The following is a 13,598-nucleotide window of genomic DNA, read 5'->3' on the forward strand; positions in this document are numbered from 1 at the left end:
GGGCTGGACGGGCGTGGGGGCGTCCTTGGCGCGCGGCGACTGCAGGGGCGTGGTGCGCAGCATGCTGATGTTCTTGATGCTCTTCAGCTCGGAGGGATTGCGCAGGAACTGGTAGCAGTGGCGCTCGCCCTGCACCTTCCGCAGGATGTTGACGCGGTAGTAGTACCTGAGGGCGCGGGACATCTTGTCGTAGTTCATGCTCAGGTGGTTCTTCTGGATGCCCCAGAGGCGGGCCAGGCCGGGCGGGTCCACGATCTTGAACACGCCCGTCTCGCGGTTCTTCCACGCGATGTAGCGCGAGTACCGCTGCTGGGAGTCGTTCAGCAGCTGCTGCAGGAAGTCCCACAGCAGCCGCCCGTTCGTGCCGGTCTCCACGGGCTCCTCGTTGGGTCCGGTCTGGCCTCCCTGCGGCTGCTGCGGCTGCGGGTGTGACTGCGGCTGGTGCTGTGAGTGCTGTTGGTGCTGAGAATGTTGCTGGAGAGACTCCTGGTGGGAAGAGACGCTCTGGGCGGCTGCGGCTGCGGCGGCGGCGGCGGCCCGCTGGTAGTCACTCAGGTGCTTGAGGGAGGCGAGGGCGTGGGGGGGATCCCGCGTGGAGTCCTCGGAGTCCGACTGACTCCCGGAATGTGCTGAGCCTGTGGAGGCGGCCGAGGAGTGGTGGTAGGCCGCGGTGGAGGTGGACGAGGTGGAGGAGGCGGTGTCGGGGTGGCGCGGCGAGCCCCCGCTCTGCTCGGAGGGCGCGGGGCTGAGCGTGACGGAGCCGCCCTGGTGGAGGAAGTGGCTGAAGTTGTGGATGTCGGGGTTCATGATGGACCACGGCTGGACCGGGGTGGGGGTGAGGGGGGACGGCGACAGGAGGGGGTGGTGCGGGGTGATGGGGGACTGCGGGACCTGGGGGGCATCCCGCAGGAGGAACTGCAGTGTGTTGTGCAGGATGTCGCCCGCCCCTGGAGCGCGGTCGGCCAGGTCGGACTTGTTCAGCATACAGAGTGCTTTTCCTGAAGGAGAAACGGAGACGGTTAAAACACGCTTGCTTTCACTATATATTTGGATAGTTATTTCCCCTTAAAATACATATTTACGAGATTTTTCGCCAAATTGTTAAGTTCTTATTCATTTCTTAAACACATACTCTCTAGTTAAAACAATACCACTGAAACAACAAACTGAATGAAGATACTACTTGAAAAACAAATCATACAATTCTAATCTTGAGCAACAACAGTAACAAATATCAAAGAAAACAACAACCAAAGAAACGAAAAGAAAGAAAAAATATCTCAGCCACAAAGAAGAAGCAAAAAAAAAAAAACATTTAACTTACCATTCATGCAGAATTTGGACAGGTCGATGGTGGGCAGTTCGAATTCTCTCTCGAACCACCTCAGGAAAGCGGCCACATCCTCGCGCGACCACATACGAGGGTCGGCTGCTGTAGGGAGGGAGAAGGGAGTGTTATTTCACTGTTATTTCGCTGTTATTTCACTGCTCGGTGCTTAGGAATTAGTGGGTTGGGTGTCTTTGTGGGTGGGTGGGTGGGCGTATGTGTTTGTGTGTCTTTGTGGGTGGGTGGGCGTATGTGTTTGTGTGTCTGTGCGTGTGAGGCTTCTTTTGTATGTATGTGTGTGTGTGTGTGTGTGTGTGTGTGTGTGTGTGTGTGTGTGTGTGTGTGTGTGTGTGTGTGTGTGTGTGTGTGTGTGTGTGTGTGTGTGTGTGTGTGTTCACTAAACACAAGACAGACACAGCTTTGTCCTAGTATTATATCCTTTCAAATTCATCTAACTCCATGAATGAAAACAGAAATCGAAAATAACTAAGTCCACATTCTAAATTTCACTTTAAAAAGGAAAACCAACGCGCATTTCAAGGGGGAACTTGTTCATTTTTTGGATTACAATCTCTTCGTTTGACACTACAGGACCGCTGAGACACACGGGGCTCACACTATCTTGTCGCGTTAAAGTCGCCGAAGTCAATTAAATTCACTTCACTTTTTGAAATTAAATTCAATTCACTGACATAACTTGAACAAGTGAACCTGCTTTTTTCACTTTCGATTCACTGCAGAAGTTCACTAAAGCACAAGTCCACAAACTGAACACGGGCATAAAAGAAATCACGAGTTCATTGAAGGCAGAGTCGACGAGGCACACGGAAATTCACTAAGTCCACAAACGCGCGTAACACAAGTTTTCGTAATCCTCAAAATCCAAAAAAAAGAACAAGTCCCGCCACTCGAAAGCGGAGTAACGAACGAAAATCCTCAAGCCACTCACCGAGGTGTGTGGGCATCTGGTTCTTCACGTCAAGCATCGGGGAAGATGGCGACGCGGACTGCGGCAGAGACAGTGGGTACCGCCAGAGCAAGTCGGGACTGAACGGCAACGCCATTCCCACCCGGTTTATATCTGGAGTCAAGTTCAGCGGTGGCACCTTCATACTCTACAGAAAACGGCGCCTTGTCACCTGGAAATGGAAGAAAACGGAGATCAGACGGAGAACGGGAAGGTAATTGTGGGAAAAGGTAATTATCATGGGGGTGGGGGGTGGGAGGGTAAGACCCTTGGTTACGGGTCACTACGCAAGTTCACACACACAAGAAAATGGTATTAGTACGGATGTATAAATAATCACATCCCTCACCGCCACAGGTCCACCTTCGTCTGGAAACAAACTGTACAGCAACCCGGTATAGTGAGCGGAGCGTACTCCAAAGCGGAAGACGCGGGGCGCGGCAGGGGCGGCGCTCGGCCCCGGCCAGGGTTACGACACTAGGGGTCACAGCGAGGAAGCCGGGTCGGCAGATCGTCGCCTTAATGACATTTGGTCACCCTCGTGGGAACCTTCACGACCACTTGCTGGTTCCGCCTTGACGCACTTCGACGTCGACCCGGCTTCCCGGTGCATTCGCGGAGCTGCCCCTGCGACGAGTGAGGGCGGTCCCTCGACGCCCCTTCCCCTACGCAGTCCCTGACATTACGTTTAATCTTTCTGTAGTTTCCAACAGATGACAGCTGTGGTCGGTAACCTAATTCCACAGGAAATCAATGAATAAAACAGGTGGGACTGGTTAGACAGGGCTCTGAGTGGTGACATTACTCCACTCACGCTGCCGTGCTGACTGCTGCGTCACCACCTGGCAAGCAAAGGCGCTCATCTTACAGGCAAATTCATTAACATTAACTTCTTAACTTTGCTTTACTTGTTTCAATCGTAACATAAGCAGACCCAACTCCCTCACGATACTGTCTTACTTGGGATCGACCGAAGAAGGTTTCTCCGCGACTCACTGGGAGAAAAAGACAGTTTATTCACATACGTTGCGAGGATTTATCGCTTGCGCCGCGGGGACGTCCATCCCTTTATTGGATTTTGTACATTCCACCGAGCATCTTTAAACGCCACGTAAGTAGCGAATAAGAAGGCAGGATGTTCTTAAATACTTACTAAACAGGGGAATTTTCCAGCTTAATGGTTACCAATGACTGAACACAAGTCCGAAATTCAAACATATGCACATGACTGCCATTTCACCATTTCTTTCCGCCATGTGATCGAAAATTCTAGTTTAGCGAAGTTTCCCCTCCGCTGAGACGGAAAAGAATCTATTTCACGCATCCTTAATCAACGGATCGAGATCACGGCTTGCGAGGGGGGGAGACGGGAGGAAGAGGAGGAGAAAGGGAAGGGAGGAGGAGCTAGAGGAGGAGCGACAGAGGGAAGGAGGGAGGGAGGGAGGAGGCACAGGAATTAGGGAGGGAGAGAGGGAGGTGGAGGCATCCGTATAGTTGTTAGACTGCGGTGAAATGCGCAGGAAAGGATGTCACAACAAACGTGGCCGGATGAGGAGATGGCGGAGGGGTGGAGGGCGGGACGGAGGGACGGAGGGAGGGAGGGAAGGAAGTCGGTGAAACGAAGGAGAGACTATCAGCTAAGGCGGTGGGAAGGCCTCCTCAGCCTCTGTAGAAAATGGTAATCGGATGAAAGAGAAACGAGATTGTGAAAGAGGAGAAAAGAAAGGTTGAGAAAGAGGAGGAGGAAGAGGTGGAACAAGGATAAAGAGGAGGGTGTGGAACAGAGGAAGAGGAAGAGAAGGAGTTGGAACAAGAGGAGGAGGAGGAGGTGGAACAAGAGGAGAAGGAGGAGGGAGGTCACAACGCCCGAGTGACTCACTTCCTTCCATTCACCCTGGGAGGAACTCGGAGATCCGTCGGCGAGAAACCTTCGGGCCGTCTTATCGGGGGGAAAGATCCGAGATAAGACCGTGATAAGAGAGGGACGCCGTTTCCTGCTTGATCTAGGCGGACGGATGGGAAAGGAGACGGAGGAGGGGAAGGAGGAGGAGGTGGGATGGGGAGGGAAATGGGGAGGGATGGGGAGGAAGAGGAGGGGAGATAGGGAGGGACGAGGAGGGAGAGGGAAGGAAAGGTTAACCGAGCGAAGGGAAACGGGACGCAGTTAACGATTTTCTTCCAAGATTCCTCTACGATAATGAACTTACGGTCGAGTCGGAAGAAAATCAAGCGAGCATCAACTCTGGCACTTTAATGGCGGTATTATCTACGAGAGAAGGAGGAGGAGGGAAAAAAGGAGAGGGACCGGGTTAGAAGGGAGGCAGGAAGGGTGGAGGGAGGAGGGAGGAGGAAGGAGGAGATGGAGAAGGAGGAGGAGGAGGATGCCGATGGGAGAACAAAGACCGTTTCCTGTCTCTCTCTCTCTCTCCCTCTCTCCATCCCCGAGCGTCGACAACGAAACGGGTGAAACGACTCCAGTATATAAAATATTTCGCAGTTCTTATCCTCCAACACTTTCCCTCTTCTTATCTTCCAACTTCTTCGAAAAATATTCATGACGAGGCGGAAGACAGAAAAAAAAGATAGCGCGAAGGAACAAGAAAAGATTCGATAAAGATGGACGAAGGAAAACGGAGAGAGAGATGAAACGGGAAGAGCAAACAAGGCAACTGCATTCGAGGAAATCTGAAAATCTTGCCACATCTATGTCTCTGCGTATTTTTAAAAAATTCTCTCTATCTACCTATCTCTCCTTCTCCTTTTTTTAAGCTTTATTCAGGAGCGTCACGCTATTCACCCGACCGATAACTTCACGCTGATAATCACGCATCCCCCCCCCACCCCCCGCAATCCACCTTCTATCAGCCCCCCTCTCCCCCACCCCTACACGAAGGTATGTTCCCCTCCTCTCTTCCCTTCCCCCCTCCCCCCTTCTCCCTTATTACAACAGCCTAGAACGAGAATCAGGGGACAGATATTGCGTGAATCAAGAGGCTGATAAATAAATGTGGCAACCACGTGATTCCCGTTTTCTTTGTGGTATGGGGAATCTTACTATTTTCTAAAGATGCTTTCATACATCGACGCGGAGGTTTCATGTCAAAGGACGCTAAGGGAAGACATTTTGGGAATCTATGACGCGTTTATCTGTCGTCATTGTTACTTTTTATCATTATTATTAAAGAATTTTGAATTTTAATAGTCACGATTTGATGCTGAGATGGAATTGTGATAGCAATGTAAAAATATAAAATAAAATAAAACAAAATAACCGATAAGGTGAAATAAGATATTAAAATTCCTTCTATTTTGATAAGATTTCATCCGCCTTTCTATCTAAGTCTGTGAGTAATGGTATTACAGAAATTACTGCACCCCCTCCCCCCTGTTCACCCGCGCGCCCAGCCTTCCCAAACCTCTTCGAGACACACACACACACACACACACACACACACACACACACACGCACACACACGCACACACACACACTCACACACACACACACACAAAACTTCCCACTCCCATTCCTCCTCCTTCCCTCCCCCCCGCCTCCTTTCCTACAATTCCACCTCCTGCTTCTCCCCCCCCTTCCCTCTTTTACCTCCCCCCCCCCCCAAACACCACCAGCTCGTCAGCACTGCCCCAGGCCCGGATGCTGAGGACCCCCCCTCACCTCCCGCCCAAAACCACGCAGGAGATGGAACACTCCCTCACCCCCCACCCCCTACCCCATCCTCACCCCTACCTCTCCTTTCTCCTCCTCCTTCTCCTCCTACCCCACCCCCCCACTTCCACATCCCTGTCTCCCTCTACCTTCATTTTCTCTTTTTTTCTCTCTCTCTCTTGGTCTTTCTCTGTTCTTCCATCCCCCTTTTCTTTCTTTTCAGAAGTATTTTGTCTTCTCCCCCCCCCCCTTTTCCCCATTTCTTCTCGTTTCTTTCTCCCTCGAATCAATTAACAAGCATCCAAAAAATTACCCTCATATGCATATGCATATAAAAAAAAGTCACGATACCCTAACTTATCACCCTTCCCACGTTCTAAAAATACACCAAAATAAAAAAAATAATAATAAAAAATAAAAAAATAAATATAAAAAGGACCATAACACAGCCTAATTAAAATAAGAGACGAGAGCGATCGCTATGGGACTACCTTTGGGACGAAGCGTGAGTGGAAAAAAGAGAAGAATGCGTAGGTCAGCTCTCTCATTATCACCCTGGACACTTCATGCCCAGAAAAACATGCGAATCTCCCCCCGTACCCTCCAGACACACGGCCATACGGGCCATTAAAGCACGGGACTGCTATGCCATTTGGAGCCTTAACGACTCGTCTTACCTGCGGCCAAGGTGTAGGTATGTAAGAGAATAATGACGCACATCCGGTCTCTACCAATCTCAATCTCATCTCCTGCCACCTGAGCACAAAGGCCCCATCCCCGCCGACAAACACCGCGGGGAAATGACCCTTACGACGCGAGACAATAGGGGTCAGAATCAATTTAATCCCGTCGGGGTTTCGAAGCCTCGCCGACCCTCGCCCAATACCCCGAAGATGACAAGTCCGGTAGGGCATATACCCAGGCGAACCTCCGCCGCGACTTTCGCCTTTACGGACACCCGCTCGAAGGGCGACGCGCACCCAAGGCTCCGGGATCCACCTGAGACCTTCCCCGGCACAAAAGGAAGGGTGGAAAAGGCTTGAAGGAAGAGGGTGCACCGCGGGGCATAGGGGGGAGGAGGAGGAGGAGGGGGAGGGAAGAGGAGGAGAGGATGTCTGGGTTGGGGTCGGGAGGGGGGAGGAGGGAGGAAGGAGAGGGAGAGAAGGGGGGCCAAGGGGCTTAAGGGGACGGGGGGATGGGGGCGACAGGTGAACTGGGTGTGGGAAAACTTGTGAGACCGTGAGGTGAACTTCGCCCTGGTCATTGTCGCTTGGGAGGGCCGGGGCGAGGGCAATTAAAGGCGTAATTAGGCCAGTTATTTTTCAGGCGCCTAGTCAAGCGTAAGAGGTTTACCGTGATTTCGATTTCGTGAGAGAAGAGAAAGTGTAATGTACGTATGCAAATATGAAAAAAGGGTAGGGAAAAGATGGGAGGGAAATGAGAGAGAGAGAGAGAGAGAGAGAGAGAGAGAGAGAGAGAGAGAGAGAGAGAGAGAGAGAGAGAGAGAGAGAGAGAGAGAGAGCCCACACACACACACACACACACGCACACGAGGGGGGAGAAGATGCCTCTCCATATGACCGTTGGGTCGAGCTGTTGCCACTCCGGGTATGTCGACCGGAATAAATAAACGACAGAGAAACAAACGACAAACAAATCTACATAAAACCCCAATTCAAACTCGCACAAACTAATCTTCAAAAAAGCAACAACAACAACAACCGAATAAACGAGAAAAGAACGAAAACAAGGGAGAAGAAGAGGGAAAAAACGCGCGAAGAGAGGCAGAGAGCTCCCGACGTCGCTCCCTCGCTCCCAAGGCAGACAGACGGCGCTATAGACGGGTATCCCTCACTCCCTCCCGGCCCAAAAAGAGCCAGATAACAGTTAGAAAAGAATCCGAACATGTATTGAGGAGTTGGGTAGCATGTGAGTCACGGAGACCGTAACCCGAGCCTTTCTGACCCGCACGGTACGCTGAGCCACATCCGGGGCTCTGTTTCATACCACCACTTGTTGAGGGGCCGGCCAGGGAGGGGGAGGGAGGGAGGGAGGGGAGGAGGCGAGGAGGGAGGGACGGCGGGGGAGGGACGAGCGAAGAACGCGTGAGAGAGAGAGAGAGAGATGGGGGAGGGAGGGGAAGGAAGGGGGTGGGAAGGGGAGAATTGAGGAGGGACAAGGATGAGAGGGTGTTCCTGAGAGAGAGAGAGAGAGAGAGAGAGAGAGAGAGAGAGAGAGAGAGAGAGAGAGAGAGAGATAGAAGAAACACTAGAAAGAGAGGGGAGGCAAATTGAGGGGAAACATAACGGAATATGATGTTCTCATGTTATTCCCACAACGCACCGTCAAGGGGGTGAGGGAGTGAGGGGAGGAAAGTCATCGAAAGTATTGGAGGAGAGGAATGAGGGGAGGACGAAGGGAGGGAGACGTGATGAGGAGGGGAAAGAAGGGGTGAGCTGAAAGAGATGAAGAGAGAGAGAAGAGAGCGATGAAGAGGGGGGAAAGAGAACGAGGGGAGTGGATTGTTAATTTTGACTCTACGATTCGCATTAAATACTCGAGGGAAGGAAAAAAGTGAAAGGGAAAAAGAGTGAGGGGAAAAGGGCGAGTTGATAGTATGCGTGTGTTAGGCATGGGGGTGGAGTATGCACGAGGGGAGTCCGTCCTTCCTCTCCCCCCCTCCGCAATCGCCACCCACTCTCCCCTCACAGCACGTCACCGAGCAGAGACTCTAATTAGGAGTTGTTTGACCGATGATACAGACACAGACACACATGCACAGACCCCAGACAGGCAGACACGGCGATAAGGGGGGAGATGCGAACGGGAGAACGGGACGAGAGGACAGAAGAAGCTGGCTTAGCAGGGCGGCAGGTCCGTGTGGTGAGTGATGAGGGGAGAAACATATGGATCAGAGGGGACTCTCGCCGCCCCTCTACACCCGAGGGGACAAGATGGCTGTTTGTGCTCTGTCTATGGGGGGAGGGGGAGGGGAGATAGGGGGAGAGTGGGTGGCAGGGGGAGGAAAGAGGACCGACGCGATTCCCGAGGGGGGGGGGAAGGCAGCATCCCTATCATCCCGATGCGTAGAAGGAAGAAACGAAGAAGAAAAAGAAGAATGACAAGAAGAAGAATCACAACAACAAACATGGAGACGTTGTTGTGCATCCCTTCCATCGCGGTGGCTGTCGACCCCATGCGACTCCAACCACCGGATACGCCCACACCCTGTGTAAACGGTCTCTCCCACCCCCGCCCACTCTCGCCCTCGCCGCCCAAGTGCCAGGTCCGCATCCATCGCCCACGGGTTTGTTGTGAGAGAACTTCCCCTCTGCGTAATCCTCCTCGTTCTCCCCTCCCTTTCGCTCCCTCACTTCCCCTTCCTATTCCCTTTCCCTCCATTCCTCTCCTTTCCCTCACCCCTCTTTCCTTCCCCTTCCCTCCTTCCTCCTCCCTTCCCCTTCCTCCTTCCTTCCCCTTCCCTCCTCCTTCCTTCCCCTTCCCTCCTCTTGCCTCACCTTCCTTCCCCTTCCCTTCCGCCCTCTCCTCCAGTGACGAGTTTTCCCGCCATTGGTCACCGTTAAAAGCGCACACACTCATTAGCGGCCTCCTCGAGAAGCGGCTGGAGGTCCGCCCCCGTCCTCTTCCCCTTATTCTTACAGTCATTTCCGCATTTGGCCTTCTTTAGCCTTGAATGGCCCGGGGGGGGGGGAGCGGGGAAGGGGGGAGAGGAGCGAATAGGAGACGGGAGGAGGAGGAGGAGGAGGAGGGAGGGAGGAGGAGGGGGGGGACGAATGGAAGACGGGAGGAGGAGGAGCAGATGGAAGAGGAGGAGGCAGAGGAGGAGGAGGAGGAGGTGGTGGTGGAGGAAGAGGAGGATGGGGAGGAGAAATCACAACCTGTTGCATGCGTTAGATCTTCGGGATATACGTGTATATAAATATTTTATGTTTTTTTTTTTATCTTGCTTCGTAGAAATGCTTGAACTCACGAAACACCCCCCAAAGTGATTCTACGCAGATGGAATAAAGAGACGAAAAGACGAAGGAGGAGGAAGCGGCGAAGGAGAAAGAGGAGGAGCAGGAAGCAGGGAGGGAGGTTGGAAACGGGAGATGGGAGGAGCAATAAAGGAAAGTAATGACCGCTCTGGACACCTCGCGGAACTAGAGACAAATGAACATCGGATAAACGACACACTTTTCGAATCCGATCCTCTTCCTAAGCGGGTTATGATCCCCTACCCTCTATACGTGAAATGAATGAAAGGAATATTACAAACGCTTCATCCAAATATATTTCCAAAAAGAGATACGAGAAAATAACGAAATAAACAAAATAGAAATAAAGAAAGGAAGGATGAAAGCCATAAAATCAGAACCCGCCAACGAGGAGAAACACCAAGCTCGCCCCCCCCCCAAAAAAAAAAAGAATAAAAAAAAAGACAAAGACAAAGAGAAAGGAGAGAGAGAGAGACAAAAAAGGGGGGAGGGGGAAGAGAAAGAGGAAGCGGCAGCTAGAGAAAACCGTCTTCCGGAAATGGCCGTTGAAAACTTACACCACAGCCTAACTTTGACACCTACACCGCCTCGGTCACTCTATTGTTAGAACCTTCAGAGGTGACCCTAAACTCTCGGTGGTATATGCAAAGTGATGAAAAAAAAAGAAAAAAAAATATTTACATATATTCATACAAGGTATCCATTGCTGAAAATTATATTCAATATAGTATTTTACAAGTTCGTTTAAATATGCATAAAAAACTATGCATAAAGTAATGAAATACATGATTGATGACAAATACCTATGAATAAAGAACGCTTCGCAAATTTAAATCACATGACATTTTCAATAAGTAGTGAATAAAAACAATAATAAAACTAGTGAAAATATTACTAACAGCACACCGAAAGTGGCGCCATCTGTCCGCAGACTTTATCGATCCCACATTGTATCAATTATCATTCCATCTTCATATAAATATTCTACACGGACATAACGACAACAACAATAACTGTTCCCGCCCTCGAATGACCTCCCCTTTGATGTCGTGTTTCGTTCAATTATTTATCTTCTTCGTTAACAAATACACTTTTGACCATATCTTTCGCACCTGTCCTAACGCACCTGTCCTTACGACTTTGGGGGGGGGGGAGGAGGGAGCTTCTCAAACACTCACTAAGCTTATGGAAAATAAAAGCATATTCAGGGGCAATTTAAGACGAATGACCCACACTATAACACTACTTTCCTCCTTTGCAAAGAGGTTACAAAATCGTCATCGATACCTCGCTCTCACTAAACATATGGCAGTCTACAAGACGTTATGTAAATATATATATATATATCTAAAAACCTTCGAGTATATCTGCACGAAACAAATATCTAATTAAACTATGAATATCTCAAAACTCTTAAATAAGCTAAGGCAGGGACCACAAAACAATAATATAGTATACCTCCACATACCAGAAATCAATTGAATATACACAGGAGTATGACAAACAGCTGATGTGGTTCTGATGAAGCAATAGAGTGGGATATATATTCGTTATCGCTACCTATCGTTCCCCTTATCTCTAGCAGGAAATGGAGACACACTCTTATCGCCTGAGTTACAGTGCTTTTTTTCGATAATTTCATAGTCTATGTTCAGACAAACATCTACGTGTCATTCTAGAAAAATAACTATCAATATACGGGGGGAAAATCAAAACAAATAAATGCAATATAAATAACAATACAAGGGGAAGAAACTATTTTCTTTTAGAAATTGAGACAAAAAACTCCATTCATTATAACATAACTTTCCATTACGCACGTATTCCCCCCCATCTCTCTCTCTCTCTCTCTCACACACACGCACACACACAAAATAACAGATTTTTTTTCCGTCACGGCAGAGGGACTATATCCTACACCACACACAATTTTCGAACAATACACCGGAAATTACTGCTACCCATCGCCAACAGTCGCTTCATCGGCAGCCCGATAAGTCTTATCTGTGGCCTTCGTAGCTCCTGATTGCTCTTATCACAACCGTAGGGGGTGATGGGAGGGGGGAGAGGGAGTGTTTAAAGCGAGAGAGAGAGAGAGAGAGAGAGAGAGAGAGAGAGAGAGAGAGAGAGAGAGAGAGAGAGAGAGAGAGAGAGAGAGAGAGAGAGAGAGAGAGAGAGAGAGAGAAGAAAAAGAGAGGAAATTTTAAGAAATGGGCGAAATAAAATATTAAAATATTTCCTTTCATGCTTTACACAAAACTCATACGTAAACTATACATTTCTTCTTCTTCTTTGTGTTGACACGCTTATCACACAGACATTTTTTTGCGGCGAAACATAAAGCACGAATATATTTTTAAAACAACTATTACGGTTTATGTTCTCAATGTAATTTCGGAGGGACAAGCGTATCTCCACACGTTATCACATTTTCCTCCTTTTTCCTCTTCTTCAGTGTCTCCATCGAACGAGTAATGGTTACTGTTATTTCACTACACTCGCTGCTTGTAAATCCATGGGAAGCACAGTATTTTATATTGTTCACACTTCACTGTCTTCACGAGTTTATATTTATTTCCACAAGTTCAGAGAAAAACATATCACAGAGTCAAAACCATACGATGTGTATTTTCCATCAAGCTTCGGATAAAATCTTCGCGTCACAAATTCAACAAAAATATACTTAATAGAGAAAACCAAAAAAAAAAAAATCTATATATACCCAGACTGTAACAATATGATCATCTTACACTAGCATAGATATTTAGAATCTTAAAAAAAGAATATATATATAATACGACCTTACTTACAAACGACTAACAACAAACACCTGTTCGGCACAAACGCAACACACTCCAACACACACCTCAGAGAGCGGCTAGAAAGGCTGCCTGTAGCTATGAGGGTACAACGCAGACTGAACCATGAGGCGGATGAGGGGCAGAATGAGCCTTCCTGAGGGGAGCGCGAGACATGCCGTCGCTCGCCACCCGCCCCAACTATTTCCGCTTTGATCTCTCTCCTCTTTTCGTTATTTTTGTGCGTTCTTTTCGTCAAAGGGTAGGGTGGGTTATGTGTGTGATATAGGAGTTTCTGTTTTGATTGTTCATCTTTTGTGTTCTGATTTACGGCAATTTTATCTTTACTTCCCGCCTCTCGGCGATGCTGCCATCGTACTAATATCATTAATCATACTTCCTTATAAATAAATGCGACTCCCATAATGACTCTTTCACTCGGTTCAGCACAGTATCATGCCATAATAACAGAGGCGAAATTAAAAAACCCACGTAGAGGAGACGGTAGAAAATCCCGATAAAGACAGAGATGCAGGAGAGATACACAAGATGAGTTCTTCCGCCCGACTGTACGATGCTGTCACCCAAGACTGCCCCCGCGCCCGCTGCCTGACGCACGACGTGACTTCCAGGTTGGTAGCATGTACAAAAACGTGGTCACTGATTTTGTTTCTTATTTTCTACTTGTTTCTAAGGGTTCTCTGCTTGCATAGAAGTGACGTCAGTAGGAAATATACCACCACGCTCTCTTCCAGACGATTAACACAGAAACAGCGATGGAAGGATCGTCGACGGCATACACTTGATAACATATTTTATTCACATCTCTATCTCTAAGACAACC

The 13,598-nt window shown here is 49.1% G+C and overlaps 1 protein-coding gene across 4 annotated transcripts in view; it reads right to left on the bottom strand.

Annotated features, from left to right (window-relative positions):
- The window catches only part of LOC119584334 (ets DNA-binding protein pokkuri-like), a 14,282-nt gene extending 1,310 nt beyond the window's left edge, over nt 1-12,972 (bottom strand). Inside the window, exons 1-4 of one of the 4 annotated variants that reach the window (XM_037932894.1) lie at nt 12,823-12,972; nt 2,277-2,466; nt 1,325-1,429; nt 1-998 (exon numbers count right to left, since the gene is read on the bottom strand). The exon at nt 1-998 is cut by the window's left edge and continues 1,310 nt beyond it. In XM_037932894.1, coding sequence (XP_037788822.1) covers nt 1-998; nt 1,325-1,429; nt 2,277-2,439 — 1,266 coding nt within the window. In that variant the 5' untranslated portion in view covers nt 2,440-2,466; nt 12,823-12,972. Of the gene's footprint in view, nt 999-1,324; nt 1,433-2,276; nt 2,467-11,424; nt 11,511-12,766 lie in introns of those variants that run through there. The other 3 variants (XM_037932890.1, XM_037932892.1, XM_037932893.1) reach the window with 3 other exon arrangements.
- Nucleotides 12,973-13,598: the final 626 nt, after the last annotated feature.

This window comes from Penaeus monodon, chromosome 18 (genome assembly GCF_015228065.2).
Source record: "Penaeus monodon isolate SGIC_2016 chromosome 18, NSTDA_Pmon_1, whole genome shotgun sequence".
NCBI classification, from domain to species: Eukaryota; Metazoa; Arthropoda; class Malacostraca; order Decapoda; family Penaeidae; genus Penaeus; species Penaeus monodon.